This window comes from Mastomys coucha, unplaced genomic scaffold (genome assembly GCF_008632895.1).
Source record: "Mastomys coucha isolate ucsf_1 unplaced genomic scaffold, UCSF_Mcou_1 pScaffold21, whole genome shotgun sequence".
NCBI lineage: Eukaryota > Metazoa > Chordata > Mammalia > Rodentia > Muridae > Mastomys > Mastomys coucha.
This window is the reverse complement of record NW_022196904.1, coordinates 37,349,672-37,367,919: the sequence shown is the minus strand read 5'-3', so window position 1 is coordinate 37,367,919 and position 18,248 is coordinate 37,349,672. Positions and strand designations below refer to the sequence as shown.

At 52.4% G+C, this 18,248-nt stretch overlaps 2 protein-coding genes across 4 annotated transcripts; both read left to right on the top strand.

Annotated features, from left to right (window-relative positions):
- Positions 1-63: 63 nt before the first annotated feature.
- On the top strand, positions 64-8,556 carry Kcnj14 (potassium inwardly rectifying channel subfamily J member 14). Its single transcript, XM_031386678.1, has 3 exons — positions 64-680; positions 4,757-5,518; positions 6,768-8,556. Exons 2-3 carry the CDS (start codon positions 4,811-4,813, stop codon positions 7,362-7,364), a joined length of 1,305 nt encoding a protein of 434 aa, XP_031242538.1. The 5' UTR covers positions 64-680; positions 4,757-4,810; the 3' UTR covers positions 7,365-8,556.
- Positions 8,557-10,619: 2,063 nt separating this feature from the next.
- Cyth2 (cytohesin 2) lies at positions 10,620-17,556 on the top strand. Of its 3 annotated transcripts, XM_031386680.1 has the most exons (13): positions 10,770-10,788; positions 11,781-11,928; positions 12,024-12,090; positions 12,645-12,763; positions 13,349-13,429; positions 13,985-14,097; positions 14,238-14,386; positions 14,774-14,885; positions 16,537-16,539; positions 16,695-16,771; positions 16,893-16,964; positions 17,049-17,203; positions 17,288-17,556. In XM_031386680.1, the coding sequence occupies exons 1-13, from the start codon at positions 10,770-10,772 to the stop codon at positions 17,373-17,375; spliced, it is 1,203 nt and encodes a 400-aa protein (XP_031242540.1). In that variant the 3' UTR covers positions 17,376-17,556. The 3 variants fall into 3 exon arrangements, with proteins under 3 accessions (XP_031242541.1, XP_031242540.1, XP_031242542.1); XM_031386681.1 differs by lacking the exon at positions 16,537-16,539 and having other exon boundaries at positions 10,620-10,788; positions 17,288-17,549; XM_031386682.1 differs by lacking the exons at positions 16,537-16,539; positions 16,695-16,771; positions 16,893-16,964; positions 17,049-17,203; positions 17,288-17,556 and adding an exon at positions 15,899-16,204.
- Positions 17,557-18,248: the final 692 nt, after the last annotated feature.

Here is an 18,248-nt window from a genome sequence, read left to right as displayed (position 1 = left end):
TGCTGACCACTATTGTCTTGGAGGGGGTCTTGGGCTTCTGTTGCAGTAAAGGACTACAATAAGGCCCCAAACACTGAGCCACAAGTCCTTTGTGTTTCTTTCCTGTGAGGAACCTGATGGGAGTAGGGAGGGATCTGGCATAGAGCTCTCTATCCCCTGCAGCCCTTCACCCATGGGACTCTCACCCTCTGTGGGCTTTTCCTTGTTGTCTGGCTCCAAGTCAGTAACTGTGTGTCTCTTTCTGGACCACTGGCTTATTAAGGCATCATCTTAGGGGAAATGGGGACCCACATTTCCTCCCCTTTATTACTGACTCAGTATTTCCTGCTAAGTTCCCTATGCCATCAGTGCCCTTCATATTCCTCTATTTCCCATGTTCCTGATCCCTCCTGTCCCTCCCTGCCTTCACCCATTATCTGCACTGTCCTCTCCAGTCTGCCTGGGCCGCAGCCCAGTGCCCTGCCTGGCCAGCCTCCCTGGCTCCCCCTCTGCAGTGCTGAGCCGGCTCCACCCCCACCCCCCTCTGTTCAGGCCCTGATCCGCTGGGGCTCAGAGGTTGAGTGCCCCGGCTCAGGCCCCAGGGGCCGAGGACAGACCTGAACACATTAGCACCCAAAGGCCTCTCCAGCCTGATCAGAGGAACCCCCAGTACAGGGAATGGGGGTGGGCGGCCCCCCCAGGTAAGTGCAAACATAAGCCAACCTACCTCATCTTCCCTCTTCCCCCATACCTTTCCTGATGTTCCCTCCGGAAGCCTTCCCGCTCTAGCACTCCATTTCTTGGCTTCTAGCTCTGGTCGATACTGACTTGATAAATTTTGTCACTACCCCATTCTCCCTTTGAAAGGCAGCCCCTCACTCTCCCCATCTGTCTACATTTCATAAGACATGTACTTCATTTCTAATTCTTATTCACCTTTGCTGACATTTCTGGTTTCTGGGTCTTGCCTGCCTCACTACCCCTGCCTGCTCTTTGCCTCTCTTTGTCTCTTTTTCTCTGTGTCCCTACCCCTTTCTCTAAGTCTGTTTCTGAGTTGGTCTCTGTCTATCTGTCTTTTTCTCTGGGTGTCTGTCTCCCATCTCACTACCACTGTGACTTTGTTTCTCTGTGTGTCTCTGTCCCTCTCTCTAGGTCTCTGTTTCTCTGAGTTGGTCTCTGTCTGTCTGTCTGTCTCTTTCTCTGGATTTCTGTCTCCCAGTTCACCGCCACTGTGACTTTGTTTCCATCTCTGTGTCTTTGCCCTCTCTCTAGGTCTCTGTTTCTCTGAGTCAGTCCCAGAACCCCCCAACCCCCATGGGTCTGTTTCCTGGATCATGCCACTGTGACCTCTTGTTTCTCTCTCTGGGTCTCTGTGCCTCCCTCTATGTCTCTGTTTCTCTGAGTCAGTCTTTGTCACTCTTTCTGGGTCTCTGTCCGTGTGTCGTTACACCCCATCCCCACCCCAGCTCACAACACTGACTTTGCATCGTCTTTGGGCATAGTTACCCCAGTGTGGCTGGGTTATCTGGCTGCCTTGGAGACCAGGAAAGGACAGGGGTCCCTGTCCCCTAAGGGGACTCCTTTGGGACTCTCAGCACCCTCTGTCGTCACTACTTAGCAGAGGTAGGGGTGCCACTTTGTGTGAATGGTAGGGGCGGGGTTTTGGCTCCAGATTATATAGTGACTTTGACATGAAGTTGAAGTACCTTAAGCCCTGTGGCTCCTTTATATGGAAACATTAAGCTGCTCTTGTAGGTCAGGTGGAAGATGGGGGTGTGGATCAGGATCCTCCACCCCATCTTTTGCAGGAGCTGCCTAGTGCTGGGCCGTGTGGGATACAGATGGCCCTCTGAAGGTATAAATTCCACCCAATCTAAGGTAGATACAGGTCTACCTCAGGCAGTAGCAGAGTTGCAGTCAGAGGTTTGGTACCCAGGCCAGCTTTCCACCCTAGCATAGCCGCCCCAGAGTGAGATGGGATAAAGCCCCTGGCACCCTGAGCAATCAATGCAAGTTGACCCCTAGAAGCTGGTAGGTACCATGGGCAATTGCAAGTCTTCCATAGACACATTGGCCTGTCCCACTGCCAGCACTGTGGTCATCACTGGGGCTTGGCATCCAAAGATTCATTGGTGGTTCCAGCTAAGGGACTCCAGAAGTTGGGTGATTCCACCTTCCCTCTCTCCCTAGCTAGCTCTTGGAAACCATTGCAAAGTAGGCATCCTGCTTCAAAGGCTGCTCATGAAAGTTAACCTACACTTTCCAATTGTACACCTGCTCTTGCGAGACCAGCTTGCTTCCCCTCCCAAGAATGACCTTCAGTATTCTGGGCTTCTGTGCTGACTCTGTCCAGCTCTGTCCTCTCAGCCTCAGGTTAGCACCTGTCAGGGGGCCTCAGTGAGCCCTGGCTGGACTTTGGATACCATGGAGACCAAGAAAGGAGGTGTAAGGCACTTGTGGGCCATAAGTGCCAAACTTCACATAGCCTTCTTACAGGTACCACTCAGTTGGTTCCACCAAAGCCCATGAGGGCCCTTAGAGTAGAGTCTAGTGTGCCTAGAGTAGAGAGCTGTAGGTAACACGGGCAACACTTGGACCTGACCAGCCCTGTACTGGCTGCAGGTGAGCTTGAAGGCTCAGACCTGCCCCTACTCAGGCTCAGGAAGGGCCATAGACACGCACTATACCCACTGTCAGAGCTGAGTGTCCAGATCGGGAGTTGGCTTAACAGCTGCCCAAGGACTCCAGAGCCCCTCCTATCTTTCAAGATAGGGATTTTGATCTCCATCCTCAAACGAGCAAGTCAGAAGTCCAGGAAGGAAGCCTGGTTAGAGTCTCACCAGATCAGGCCCTGAGGGATTTTTTTGCTTGTTTTTTCCTTTTTTAGATAAGGTCTTGATATGTAGGCTGGTCTGACTCAGAGCTCCATCTTGCTCCACAGAGCCCAGCAGGGCCTGGGTCTTTATGACGAGAGGTGCTTCTTTACTGGGATGATGTCCCTATCCTTATTAAGGAAACTGAGGACTAGCAGGAGTAGCCTTGGATCAGATGGTCAAGGCTGAACTTATTAGTAGCTTCATTTGAAAGTAACTCATCCATCATGTTTTTGTTGGAATGCTGGGGCCTAACACCTAGGGGCCTGAGGCATGGACCACAAGCACAGCTACTGAGCCACATGGCCTAACCCATCCAGTGATCTGTAGTGTATTCACAGTTGAGTAGTAATACTAGGACTTTTATCAGCTTATGAAGAAACCCTGCATATTTTCCCCCAATCTACCTCTTTCCTCAGATGGAGAAAACTGCCACATATTGTCCCGTGTGCTTAGAGTTTTCTCTATAGCTGAGTGTGAGCCTTGCCCTCAGGATGTGGAGGCAGAAGGATCCGATCCAGGCCAGTCTCCAGTATGGGGACACTTTGTCTCAAAAAACCCCTAGATTCCAAAACAGAATAATGCAATGCAATATATTGGGATTTTGCTGGGGGTTTTTTTTGTTTGTTTTTTTGGTTTTTTTGAGACAGGGTTTCTCTGTGTAGCCCTGGCTGTCCTGGAACTCACTCTGTAGACCAGGCTGGCCTCGAACTCAGAAATCTGCCTGCCTCTGCCTCCCAAGTGCTGGGATCAAAGGTGTGCACCACCACTGCCCAGCTGGTTTGAGACAGGGTTTCTCTATGTAGTCCTGGCTGTCCTGGAACTAACTCAGTAGACCAGGCTGGCCTCAAATCCTCAGGGATCTGTCGGTCACTGCTTCTGTGTTGGGATTAAAGGTGTGTACCACTACCGCCCAGCTTTGCTATGTAACTTTACAGTATTGTTCAGGGAATACAGATGTGTAAAAAAGGTCTGCATGTTCAGTACAGAGGACATTGCCCTCAGTCTGAGTTTGGCGAATTCAGAGGGTATACATGATGTAGAAGGTACAGGGAACTGAACAATGCCTGGAATTGGCTGCTCCCACTTAAAATGTGTTCCCACATTCTCCAGGGGCTGAGATGCAAAGATCACTGGAGTTCATAAGGTAGCCTCAACAAAGAAATTGTTCATATTGTTTGATGTTTCTCCCTCATTTCTTTTTCTCTGCTGGATAGAACCCTTATTACTTATATGACTCATGGCTTTTTGTAGCTCCAGCTGACCTCAAATTCTCCATACTTCTATATCAGCCTCATGAGTTCTGGACCTACAGTGTGTGCACCACACACCAGGGCCTGTGGCTACAGTTAATGTTCCAGACACTAGGGCCTAGGTCGTTTTTTTTGTTGTTGTTGTTTTTTGTTGTTGTTGTTCTGATAGTTGGTATTGGTAGTCACTTACAAGGACTCAGGAGCTAAACTGCTAGCATTCAAACCCTAGCTTGAGTAGCTGCAGTCTTAAGTAGTTTATATCTGCACGATTATATTGTTTATCACAAAACTGTTCTTGGTGCTAGAGGTATGGTTCAGTGGTAGAGCACTGCCTAGCATTCAGGAGTCCCTTTGTGTTCCACACCAGTACTATCTCAAAAACAAACAAAAACCCCACGAATGTGTAAATTCATTATGTTTAGCAGTATGCCACCAATTTAGCATACTTCATAACAACATTACTTGGACTAGAAACCCTCTGCTACACAGTTGTACCTATCTGTACCAAGTTTCCTATGGCAGGCAGGATATTCTTAAATGTCTCGTCCCTGAGTACTGCCCTACCCTTTTTAGCAGAAGACAAGTGTTGTGGCGATGGGTCCTCCAGTTCCTGGTACGCCTTACATTCCTGTCCATCTTTTGTTCCTGCAGGTTTGGGGCGCCTGCCCCCCGCTAGGACAAATCTAGAGGGGGTCTCCCCACCCAATGGGCCTGGCCAGGGCCCTGCGCCGCCTGAGCGGCGCGCTGGAGCCAGGAAACAGTCGAGCTGGCGATGAGGAGGAGGCGGGGGCCGGGCTGTGCCGTAATGGGTGGGCGCCTGGGCCGGTAGCTGGGAGCCGGCGCCGCGGGCGCTTCGTCAAAAAAGATGGGCACTGCAATGTGCGCTTCGTGAATCTGGGTGGCCAGGGCGCGCGCTACCTAAGTGACCTGTTCACTACGTGTGTGGATGTGCGCTGGCGCTGGATGTGCCTGCTCTTCTCCTGTTCCTTCCTTGCCTCCTGGTTGCTCTTCGGCCTGACCTTCTGGCTCATCGCCTCGCTGCACGGCGACCTAGCTGCCCCACCGCCACCTTCGCCCTGTTTCTCTCAAGTGGCCAGCTTCCTGGCTGCCTTCCTCTTTGCACTGGAGACCCAGACGTCCATAGGCTATGGTGTGCGCAGCGTCACCGAGGAGTGTCCAGCTGCTGTGGCCGCTGTAGTGCTGCAGTGCATCGCAGGCTGTGTGCTCGACGCCTTCGTCGTGGGTGCAGTTATGGCCAAGATGGCCAAGCCCAAGAAACGCAACGAGACACTGGTCTTCAGTGAGAACGCAGTGGTGGCTCTGCGAGACCACCGTCTCTGCCTCATGTGGCGGGTGGGCAACCTGCGCCGCAGCCACCTGGTGGAGGCTCACGTGCGCGCCCAGCTGCTGCAGGTGAGGGGGTGCGTGGGGACTGGGGAGGGGACCCAGCTGCTACATGTGTGTGTGTGTTGTGTGTTGTGTGTGTGTGTATGTGTTTAGAAGATGAACAATTGTAAAGTATAGGAAGACCCCCTGATCTGGAGGCTGTCTGATAGGAGTTTACTAAGTGCTCTAGACACAGGCAACCACTCCTGCCCTCCGGTGATCCTTCTCCAGCTCCCAGCAGCATTAAGGCAGGGAAGTGCCAATACAACAGCCTGAGATGTGTTGAATGGGTGTTGGGGACTGTGAGGCCTTCCACTGTCCAAGGCACAATTCCCAGGAGAAAGGACTGCCGCTCAGGACTTGGGTCCCAGGCCCTCCTACCAACCTCCTCCGCATGAGTAGAGCACCTAGGCTGGAAACAGTCCCAGCATGAGGCCATTCTCCCCGGCCACTGCGACAGCAACCTCCTCCAAGCCCTGCTGTAGAAGCCTTGATGCTCCTAGACTGGGGGCCACATTGCTTAAGCATCTGGGTTCCCAACAAACCATTGAGTTGTGGTTAGCCCTGGCCCAGTAGAGGTTGCACTTGAGGTCAGATGAGAGGGTGGCTAACTGTGAGAAATGCGATGTCCAGAAGCCCCTGGGGTACAGAGAAAAGAGCCCCAACCATAATTGAACTCCTAGCCCTTTGAAACTCCCAAGATGATCCAGAAGGACACTTCTTCCAGAGGTCTGTGGAACAGTGACACAGCCTGAAAGACAGTCATAGGGTAGTAAGTAGGAGGCAAAACTACCAGTGCTGACACTTCTCGGTGTGCTCATCCCTATATGACACACACTTCTCGGTGTGTTCATCCCTCACATACTCATGGGATGGAGAGGCACAGCCGCCTGAAACAGCCATAGAATAATTCCTGTTGAAGCCAGATGTACCTTGTGTATTTTCCTCTCTCGCTCGCTGGGTCCCTAGCTCTCTAATTCTCTATCCCTCTCTCTCTCTCTAGGTCTCTTCTGTCTTCCCTTGCTCCTGGGTTTTGGTCCCTCTAGAGGGGGTTCTATATCCCCCTCTGTCTTTGGGGATTATGTTCCCTTTTCCCTAGGTTTGAGTCTGTCTGCCTTTCTCTTGTAGTCTGTCTCTGCTTCTGTCTGTCTGTCTTTGTGTCTGTCTCTGGATTAATCTCACTGTATTGCTCTTTGTTCTTTCTTTTGTATCTTTGCTCCTCTCTTTCTCTAATCTTTGTTCACTTCTCTGACTCTGTCCTCTTGCTCCTGCACAGCCCCGTGTGACCCCAGAGGGTGAGTACATCCCACTGGACCACCAGGATGTAGATGTTGGTTTTGATGGAGGCACTGATCGCATCTTCCTCGTATCTCCCATTACCATTGTGCATGAGATTGATTCTGCCAGTCCACTGTATGAGCTGGGGCGGGCCGAGCTGGCCCGGGCTGACTTTGAATTGGTGGTCATTCTTGAAGGTATGGTTGAGGCCACAGCCATGACTACACAGTGCCGCTCATCTTACCTCCCAGGTGAGCTGCTATGGGGACACCGCTTTGAGCCGGTCCTCTTCCAGCGTGGCTCCCAGTATGAGGTTGACTATCGACACTTCCATCGAACATATGAGGTCCCAGGGACACCAGTCTGCAGTGCCAAGGAGCTGGATGAACGAGCAGAGCAGGCTTCCCACAGCCCTAAGTCAAGTTTTCCTGGCTCCCTGGCTGCGTTTTGTTATGAGAATGAACTTGCTCTGAGCTGCTGCCAGGAGGAAGATGAAGAGGAGGACACTAAGGAGGGGATGTCAGCAGAGACCCCAGAGAGAGCTGCCAGCCCCCAAGCTCTGACACCAACCCTGGCATTGACCCTGCCTCCATGACACAGCTGAGGCCCACTTCCCCATGTGACACCCCTTCCCAAAGATGACAGGGATGGAGAGCTTCCAGCTTCTGATGGGAGTGGGGCAGGGGTTTCTCAGGACCAGTGGCCTGATGAGGTAACCATTAACCATGAGGATGTCTACCACAGATATACCACACCTTTATTTCTCTGCTCCACTCTCACTCCCGAGACCCCTTTAAGAGCTGGATTCCCGAGTCTTACCAGAGCCAAAGGATCAGATTCCTGGACCATACCCGAGACAAGGCGTGGAGGCTGGATTTTGGTTGGACATCAGTGAGATACACAGCCTCAGGGAGGGAGATGTCAATTTACACAGATCAAGAAACGGAGATTCAAGCAGTCATAGGATTCAGTCCAAGGATTCAGGATCATCATCATTGACCAAAGGCAGAACAGTGACTGGACCGTGTGTGGAGAAAAGTCCCGATGGCTCCAGAAAGCCCAAGAGTTGAGATTCTCTGGAGTCTAGGTTGACACTGGGGATTCCAGAACAGGTTGGCTAGAGGAGCATGGAGCTGCTCCAGAAACTACAAAGCTATGTTTCTAGAATACACAAAACATTGGTAGGCTTCTGAGTTTGGGAGGACTAAGGTGACATACTAAGGTTCCAGATGCTGGAGGACTCTGGAGTATTGGCTGCTTAGGGTCCGGCTGAGGGGCTGGGTCTGGCTTCTCCCTGATCCACAAGGCGAGTTTTGTTTTTGTTTGAAGTGCCATTCTTAGAACATCCAAAGGAATCAGGATTCTATGGTTCAAGGTTGATCAGAGTCCGGGTAGGATTCTAGCTATCTGTGATTTGCTGGCTCCACTTTGCCCAGCAAGGTTGAGGATCTATCTCCATGACCTTGGGTTGCTTCCTATGGTTCTGTAATGCCAAAAGGAATCAAACCTCCAGAGACCAGAGCTGTCCTTTCCCTAAGCCTAGAAGTCCTAGTCACCTTCAGATGGACAGCCTGATAGCTCTAGGAGGCAGACACTGTTCTGAGTGGAGCTTGCAATCGAGAGCCTAGACAATCACTGGACTAACTAATAGAAAAGGGAAGGAAGAGGCAGAGGCTGGTAAGCCTAAAGTATTCTGGATTATTATACCTAGTGATGTGTGTCTCTTTCTCACAGATATTATACATATATGTATTATACATATGATATAAATACAGATCTCTATCTTTTCTGTTTGTTCTGTAGTAAGATGTGAAAGATCCAAGCTAATTGGAACCCTCTGTAGAGATCCAGGAAGGCTCACTTCATTTAAATCCCAGCAGCTACAAGTAACTTCAGGACTTTAGGCAAATCTTTCCTTGCGTTGCTTCCATTTTCCCTGTAACAATAGCCACCAGAGCTTGGTCTTCCTGGCAGGGTGGTCCTTCACCTTACAGAGGCTGAGATACAGTACAGGTCCTGAGATTTCCTCCCCTACCCTCATGCTGAAACAGCCTTCCAGGGGGAGTGGAGGGGACACTGACTTGATGGCTGGATCCATGTTTTATGTAGATCCAGAACCAGCAAAAAACATGGGCTATCACCAGGGGCCAGTGTCACCAGCTCCCTGCTCCAGCTTAGGAGCTGGAGATGGAAGAGGCAGCTGTTGTCCCTAGGGTATATCCACTATGAGAAGTGGAGGAGTCCATAGGGGAACTCTGCCACTGCATTAAAGGCCCAGGAGCTCTGGCAGTGTGCCTGTATTTCTTAAATTGTGGGTCCTTGTTCTTGGCCTTCACTCATGGTGCAGCCACCTAAGTGCTCAGCAGGCTGATGGCCAGCCTCAGGGGAGTTGCCAGAAAGAGGAGGTGTCCTCACTCATGTTCCCTACCGGGTGCCAGCACCATCGCTGGCATTGGCTTGCCTGAGTGCTGAATCCACCCATGCCCTCTTCTGGTTCTCATCTTGCTTTATCCTTCAGAATCCCCAGGTAATAACCGGACAGGATTAATTAGCTGGCAGCTCTCCCACCTCCAAGTCTAGGGCAGGGACTAGGAACAAAGACTATGGTGGAGAAAGATGCTAAGTTGGGCTGAACAGGCAGGGACATTGGATTCTACTGAAAAGGAGAGAACTAGGTAGGACTGGTGTACTCAGGGTCTCCATGAGGGAGGGCATGGGTCAGGCCACTCAAAAAGGTCAGAGAGGGGATTAGGAGGCTCCATGACTAATCCAAAGGCTTAACCAAGTCCTGGCCCAGAATCTGCCCCCACCCGAGCAGCCCAGGGACACAAATGAGGACAAGACCTGGAAGCCCCATCATGGGCCTGGGATTTACAAGTATGCCGGAGTTCCCATCATACAGGCCTTTCACTGCTTTCCCTGCAAAGAGGAGGAGAATTCTGTGAGGAAGGATGAGTTTAAAAAGGGAGGAGTGTGGGGATTGAAAAGGTTGGGGGAAGGAGGACTAAGTAAAGGGTCTTGGAGAGTTGCCAGACTGAGAGTGCAAGGCAGAAGATTCTGAGGGGAAGGGGGTGTCTTGGGAGAATGCCTGGGGAAGGCAGGATTTTAGGAAGAGGAAGCTAAGAGGGAGAGTTTAGGAGAGAGGAAGAGCCTGAAAAAGAAAGCCCTGGGAAGGTAGAGCCCGTGCATTCACAGTATCCAATACCATGAACATTTGGAAGAGAGAATGCTTTTATTTACCATCCTTTGATTCTGAGGAGATTTGAGGTGTGTAGGAAAGTCTCATGTGGAGATACGAAAAGGGTTCAAAGATAGCGACCTGCTGAGAAGTACCCAGAGAAAGAAGGCAAAGAAGGGCCTGTGTGGCTCCCAGTTGCTTGGCAACAACTGCGGTCAAAAGCTAGCAGGGAGGGCCAGGAGGTGTGGCTCCAGCAACAACCCAAGGTTGAGACCCCGCCCTTGACAGCAAAATTTACAAAGCACCGCCCCCTAACAAGGAGTGCCGGGTTAAGTAGCGCTAGTCTGGCTTGTACGCAGGCGCAATCTCCCCTTTCCATGAAGCTACACCTCCTGGTCACTTCTTTTTCAGTTTTCTTATTGGAGGATAAAGCTGTCAAGGATTTTCCTTTGTTTCGGAGGCGGGACTGAACACACTACCCACAATCCGATTGGTCAGTCTAGCAGTCTGTCGCCAGCTGTACGTGGCTGCATCTGCTTCTTGTTTGCCTATTGGTCCTGGAAATGATGCTGTAGCGTCGGGGGGCGGAGCACTCGGGGAGACCCGCAGCGGATTGGGTGGTGTCAAAGCTAGGGGCGGGCCCCACCGGCCGGGCGGTTGGGCCGTGAAGGGAGAGTCTTTTCGGCGCTGAGGACGGGCGCTGAGGAGGCGGCGGTGGCTCCTGGGGCGTTTGAGCGGGCTCACTCGAGCCCGCGGGCCGACGCGGACGCAGGCCCAGCCGGCGGAACCGCCCCGGACTCCCCGAGGGCCTTCCTAGCCGCCATGGAGGACGGTGTCTACGGTAGGCCGGGCGAGGCGGGCGGGTGGAGCGTCTCCCAAGCCCCGCCGCGGACTGCCCCGCACTGGCGAGGCGCCTTTCAGCGCGCGGGACGGGCTTCCGGCGCGGCCGAGAGCCGGGGGTCCCGGGCCATTGTTTGGGCCGAGCCCGCTTCCGGCGGCGGCGGGCGGGGCGGGGCGTGGAGCGGGGCGGGGCGTACACTCGCGGGAGCAGCGGCCTGGCTTTCTTCCTGCGGACCTAGGCTTAACGCCGGCCTTACCGACCCTGACCCAGGATCCTGCTGCCCTAGCTTGTCTCTACTGTGTACCCCAGATCCAGACCACGGTGTCCGCTATGGCAGAACCAGAACCTCGGTTCCTTTCCAAGAAATGCACCCAAGATTCAGGACCCCCAACTTTCCCATCATGATGGAGCCAGAATCGGGCCTCCATACGAGAAATGCACCTAAGGTCCATGCTAGGATCCCTGCAGTGGTGGGTCCAGAAGCCAGAGTCCTGGTGTTTTTCCAAGATTTGCATCCAAGATCCAGGATCCCAGGTCCTCAACCGCGATGAAGGGACCTGTTCTCATCCGAGATCTAGGGCTCCAAAGCCCTTTCGATGATGAAGCCATGAGTCCAAGGCCCTGTGTCCTTCCAAATAATGCTCCCAATATCCAAGCACCCTGTTCTGCTGTGTTGGGACCAAGGAGCCAGGGCATCCAAATAAAGCATCTAAAATTCAGACTCAGGAGTTTCTAACTGTGGTGATGGGTCCAGGATCCAGGAACTGGTTGCCTTCCAAGTAATAGGCCCAGAAATTCATCCCCAGACCTATGAGCTGGGATTCCTAGGCCCTTCTGCCCCAAACTAAGGACTCACAGTCTTACATCCTCTCCTCTCAGACTTCTGGCACCCATTCCTCTTCTGGACAGGAATCTAGGCCCCCACCCTGAATCCTTTCTCAGGATGCAGGAGTCCTGGCCCCCAGTACTAATTTCTTGACCCTGGTCCCCAGAACCCCCAGACTTGACTCCAGAGGAGCGCATGGAGCTAGAGAACATCCGCCGACGCAAGCAGGAACTGCTGGTGGAGATCCAGCGCCTGCGGGAAGAGCTAAGTGAAGCTATGAGTGAGGTGGAGGGTCTGGAGGCCAATGAGGGCAGGTGAGGACTGTAGGAGCTTATGGGACGTGGGGCTTAGCCAGGGCCCTGGATGCTCAAGCATTGGCCCTTGGCTGCTCCCCACCCTGCTTTTGCAGTAAGACCTTGCAGCGGAACCGGAAGATGGCAATGGGCAGGAAGAAATTCAACATGGACCCCAAAAAGGTTAGCGGGGAAGATATTCAGGCATGGTTTTGACATCCCTGGTTCTAGAATTGTTAAGACAATAGATATCCTTTAGACAACAGACTCTGAATCCCTACACATCTGTTTCATGATTGTCTGTGTACTGAGGCCTTGTCCCTGTGCTTTGCAATGCTGAGAATCCTAAGATCCTGCCATACTCTCAGGGATCCCCCTAGATATAAGTGCTTACAGTTCAGGGTGAGATATGGCAGTAAGAGAGGGGCTTTCATGACACGGGAAGAGCTAGGGAGGGGATTCCATTGTTCATGGCTTGATGAACAGGTGTCTGGTATCTGCTTCATTTCTTTATTGTAATATGTAGCACATTCAGTTATTCTTCAGACCTGTTCCTTGCCAGACCCAGTTGTACATACTGGAATTAGCCTTAGAGGCTGAGGGAATGGGTTAGGGATGGTGCATGCGGAGCTCTGTGAAGGCGATCGTGCTCTGTTAGTCTGAGGAGGCTTGGATGCTGAGGTTCATGGGGAGCAGGAACCTCTGCCCTGGGCACACATCTGGCCCCCTCCCTCTAGGGGATCCAATTCTTGGTGGAGCATGAACTTCTGCAGAACACACCTGAGGAAATTGCCCGCTTCCTGTACAAGGGCGAGGGGCTGAACAAGACAGCCATTGGGGACTACCTAGGGGAAAGGTGAGCTGCCAGGCCTGGACAGTGCTCCCATTCTCATCAGCGCCTCATGGGGTAGAGCAGGTTTGTGGCCTCCACTGGGTCATGATACACTCAACTGATTGGCTCTGAGGGTAGCTTGAGAATATTGGGAACTGGTACCTGTAGGCATCCAGTAAGTAAGGGCACTATTTATGTTTGGAGCTACTGTTGAAGTCTGACTGTTAGTGGTTTAACGGTGCATACACAACTGGATTGTCTGGAAGTCTTGAGCCATGGGCCAGAGCCACAAGTGTATAGAAACCCTCTGTAGATATGTGAGTAAGTAGGAACTAGGAATTGCTTGTGGATTCTTGGTATAAAGAATAGATAAAGGCCAGCTCTTGAGATAAAGGCTTCTAGGGAAAACAGTTAAGAGAAGTGACATCAGGTCCTCTGTATGCTCAAAGATCTGACAGGCTGCAAGAGCAAAGTGTCCTATTCCCAGGACCCAGCCTATGGATGAAGCCAGGGGACAGGCTGAGCTGCTGTGGGGGAAGCATAGTGAACAAGATGTGACATTGTTATCTGTCCTATCATTCGCCCTGATGTGACTGTCTCTCCCTCCAGGGAAGAGCTAAACCTGTCTGTGCTCCATGCTTTTGTGGATCTACACGAGTTCACTGACCTCAACCTGGTGCAGGCCCTCCGGTGAGGATAGGGCAGAAATGCCAGGGCTTTCTCAGCTGTGAGGGGGGAGCCACACCAACAGAAACAAGCCACATTCACCTCAGGAAATGACTCAAATAAGACAAGTCCAGGGTGGGGCCTGCTTTTCCACTGCTCTCAATGGATTCCCCCTTTTGACAGCAAAAGCACCTTCAACCCCCAGTCCAATTTAGCAAACTTAGGGAATGGAAAAAAGGCTGTTTCTACATAGACCCACCGGAATCCATGGCCAGGACTTACAGATCTGATCAGATTGCATACCTGTAACTGAAGCTACAGCTGGAGGAGAGAGATTTGGAATCTGATTGATTGTTCAGGGGTTGGGGTTAAGGTAGCATATCATTGTGTAGCCCTGGTTGGCCTGGAACTCTGTAGACCAGGCTGTCCTTGAATTCGCAGCAAGATCACCTGCCTCTTTCCTGGGTACTGGGATGAAAGGTGTGTGCATTGTCACACCAGGCAAGGTGTGGACAATGATTTGTCTGCTTTTACCAGAGACTAAGAAACCCATGCCTGCCCTGACTCTCTCCAAACCAGGCAATTCCTATGGAGCTTTCGCCTCCCCGGAGAGGCTCAGAAAATTGATCGAATGATGGAGGCCTTTGCCCAGAGATACTGCTTATGCAACCCTGGGGTCTTCCAGTCTACAGGTAGGACCAGAGGGCTTGGTGTGGACCTATAGTCTGAGGAAGAAGTGCTAGAAACTGGGTCACCAGACAAGAGAGAGGAATAGACGAAAGGCCCAAGAAGGTCATAGTCATCACCAGTTGCCTTATTTTACCTGGTACAGACACCTGCTACGTGTTGTCCTTCGCCGTGATCATGCTGAACACCAGCCTTCACAATCCCAATGTCAGGGACAAGCCGGGCCTGGAGCGCTTTGTGGCCATGAACCGGGGCATCAATGAGGGTGGGGACCTGCCTGAGGATCTTCTCAGGGTCAGTGCTGTTCCCAGTCCCACCCCTCTTCTAACCTTGTGCCCCAGGGGTCTCTCAGTACCTGAGCTGGTCTTGCTGCTCACAGTGGTGTGGACATGACCCTTGAGTGTGTTTCCTCTTCTGCTTCCAATTTTCTAGTCTGGCCTTTGGTTCTTGTTTTGTGTCTCCTCTCAGGCTTTTCAGGCTCTCTCTTCCATCACCTCTGAGAACTTAACAGACTTTCCCATCATTATTTCTTCACCTTTTTCTTCCTCCCTCCTCCCATCTCTTCTGTTTTCTGTTTCCCTTTCTCACCTGTTGAGTGAACAGTTGATGATTTTCTTGACCCTTGAACAGAAGAAGGCGGCTCAGGGGCCTGGAGTTGCTAACCTGGTTTTTGCCCCTCAGAACCTCTATGACAGCATCCGAAACGAGCCCTTCAAAATCCCTGAGGATGATGGGAATGATCTCACCCATACCTTCTTCAACCCAGACCGAGAGGGCTGGCTCCTAAAGCTGGGTACGTCCCTTCTTGAGCCTGCTGGCAACTAGTGGCCTGGGTCATGACCTACTGTCCTCAGTTTTTGCACCTTTGAGAAACTCTAGTTTCCACAACTGAAAAATGGGGCTGAAATCAAGAGCAGACTTGTCTATATGCTGAGCCTGATGAGCCAGGCTCTTACCTCCCTTATTAAAAATCTCCAAGTCCCAGGACAGGATCAGATGCTTGGCAGACTGCTCTAGACTTGGCCTCATTGTCAGCCCGCTGAATGTCAGCCCAAGGTGAGCCAACATAGGGATAACTTTGGGCTTCAGGCCTGCCTGAGGAGGGAACATGAGAGATATGGGCAGATGGTTTTAGATGACTCTTGAGTTCCCGGTTGGAAGGGGAAGTTGCAAGCAGTCCTTGTTGAAAAGTGTGATATGGTACCATGTTTTAAGCCAGCTGCTCAGTTATCCAGGGCCAGAGAGTGTAACCAGGAGAGTTCTGAGTTGCTGGTGCTGTGTGAACCCTGGGGCTCATGCAGGCAGGATCTGGGTACAGGCCAGCCATTAGTTAGTAACTATAGCTTCTCAGATACTTGCAGTACAGTTGGGTGTCTGTTTGTGCTGAGCTAGAGGGGTAGTGGTGGGGCTGCCTGGACACTGCTCAGAGACAACGTGTGAGAGCTGTGGCAGAGCTGCGGAGGGATGCTAGGTGCTCCCTGCAGAGTGAGGGCAGAGTCACTTTCCTTGGGCTGGTCAGCGGTGGCTTTGGCATCTCTCCAGGCCTTAGGTCCTGTCCTGCCTTGTTGATATGTGCTCTTGGAGCAAGGGATTGTGTCTACACAGCCAGTGTACTATCCTGATGACTACACATGGCCCTTGCTAGGCAGCAGCTGGCCCTGACCCCTTTGTAGGGTGCAGGGAAGCTAGTAAAGATCAGGCTCCTCAGCAGACAGTGCATTAGAAGGAGGAGCAAGAAGGCGACTTCCCACCAAGATGGGGCTCTGAGCTGCTCTGCCAGCAGTATTTTCCATTTCTCATTTGAAGGAACTGAGGCTCAAAGGTGCCTTGCCAGTAAGATGCAGGGGTCTGTCATAGGCCTGGTTCTAACCATCATGGCTGATGAAAACATCTCTACTGGTTCATCCAGAGGCCACAGTAGGCCATCTTATTACAGACAAGATATGGGTGGGTCTCTAGAGAGGGCCAGGGACTTCCTAAGAGCATACAGCTAAGGCCACCCCCACCCCTTAGATCTGGGTAGAGAATGTCAGGGAACATGTTTTTTCCAGGGCCATCCTGGCCAGGCTGAGCACCTACTGGGAAAGGTTGAAGCCCAAGCATGGTGGGCAGGGGGAGGTCCTGGCTCCACCCCATGTAGATGTAACTGGTTTTCTTCCTCTCTCCCCCTCCCCTCTGCCTGTTCTCTTGCTGTGACTCTGGCTCCCTGTGCATCCCTTCCCTGACCCCCTATTTCTGTCGCTGCGATTCTTGGGGGCACCCCATCCCTCCACCTTCCCTTCCACACCTGGTCCTGCCTGCTTTCTCGCTGTCTGCCCCAGGAGGTAGGTACCTGGTTTTCTTGCCCCGCCCCCACCCCACCAGAAAGGGAGGGGCTGCCTTGGCCCAGGGGGAGGGGCTTGGGCCTGTGCCAGTAGAATAGCCAGAACCTTTGGCCCAAGCAGGGGGTCCCAACTCCTGGGGCCCCAGCAGCTTGTCCTTGCCTGCCTATCTTCCCTCATTGCCTCTGTCTTAGACCTAAGAACCCTACCTTTCCTGCTCTGCTCCCCCCTCCCCAGCGGTTCCCCGCTGAGCCCGGCCCCTCCCACCCCTTCCCTTGCAGGGGGCCGGGTGAAGACTTGGAAGCGGCGCTGGTTCATCCTTACAGATAACTGCCTCTACTACTTTGAGTACACTACGGTGAGGGTGGAGCTTGCAGACATGGGCCAGGATGGGGGTGGGGAAGCAGGGGACCCGGCTCTCACTCTAAGGGAGTCACTGGGGGACCCATATAACCTGAACTCTTGACTCTGCCTCTTAGGACAAGGAGCCCCGAGGGATCATCCCCCTAGAGAACCTGAGCATTCGTGAAGTGGATGATCCTCGGAAGCCGGTGAGACTCATGAGGTGCCTTAAACCTGTACCTCCATGGACTGACCCAGGGTTCCTCTGACCTGTCCCCTCCCCTGTATTCTAGAACTGCTTTGAGCTTTACATTCCCAACAATAAGGGACAACTCATCAAAGCCTGCAAAACAGAGGCTGATGGTCGGGTAGTAGAGGGGAACCACATGGTGTATCGAATCTCAGCACCCACCCAGGAGGAGAAAGATGAGTGGATCAAGTCCATCCAGTAAGCCTCATTGGGCTAGGGTCTGAGGCTGGAGGGCTGGGCCTGGGGTCAAGCCCTTGGTCCTCATCACACCTCCTTTTGCAGGGCTGCTGTAAGCGTGGACCCCTTCTACGAGATGTTGGCAGCGAGAAAGAAGCGGATTTCTGTGAAGAAGAAGCAAGAACAACCCTGACCTCTGTCCCCAACTCCATTATTTATTTTGGAGCCGCCCCGCCTGGGTGGCAGGACCCCTGGGCCCCGGGGCTGTGGATCCTGGTTCCCCATTTGGAAAATCACCACCTCTAGCTCCTGACTCCTTATTTGTAATTAACATGTTGGTAATCTTATTAATTATTTAATCCCTTGCGCCTGCAGATGCCCTCATTTCTTTGGTTTGGGAGAGCTGAGAACCCATTCTCTTGACATTAACCAGGACTCTGGGCTGCATACAGGGCGGAGGCAGGCGCATCCCAGACCAGTGACTCAAGCCCTGCGGGTGCTGAGTGGAGGGAGAGTTTACTGTCTCGGTATGGTGTTTAGACACAGCGTATCTCTACAGGCGCTCTGCCCATTGGCCTGGCCCACCTGTTGGACTTAGCACAGGAGACTAAGACTAGAACAACAAAGGATTGGCTCAGGAGAGACAAGTCCTGAGAAGGCCTTGTGTCGGTCACTAGGAAGTGGCTGGGCTGTCCATGAGTACCGCAGGGTGTACTGGACGAGGCACAGTGGTATCATGAGGTCCCTGGGATGCCATTGTGACAGTGGCTTCCCCAGATCCAGCCTCCTGTGGAGGTGTGTTTTTAATCAAAAGGCCTGGGCATGTGTCTCCTGACTCCTGAGAGGGAATCTCAGTAAAAGAATGATGAGTCCCCAAGTGGTCCTGTCCCCTGGTGCTTCTGGTGGAATAGTGAACAAAGAGTCAGATGTGCCCCCTGCCCACATTTGGAGCTAAGAAGCTTTTTTATTACTGTTTTCTTGGCCTGTGGTGAGCTTAAAGTCTGAGTTCTGCTTCATCCTTCCAGTGTTGGCATTATAGACTGCTAGCTGCCTTGCCAGACGTAAA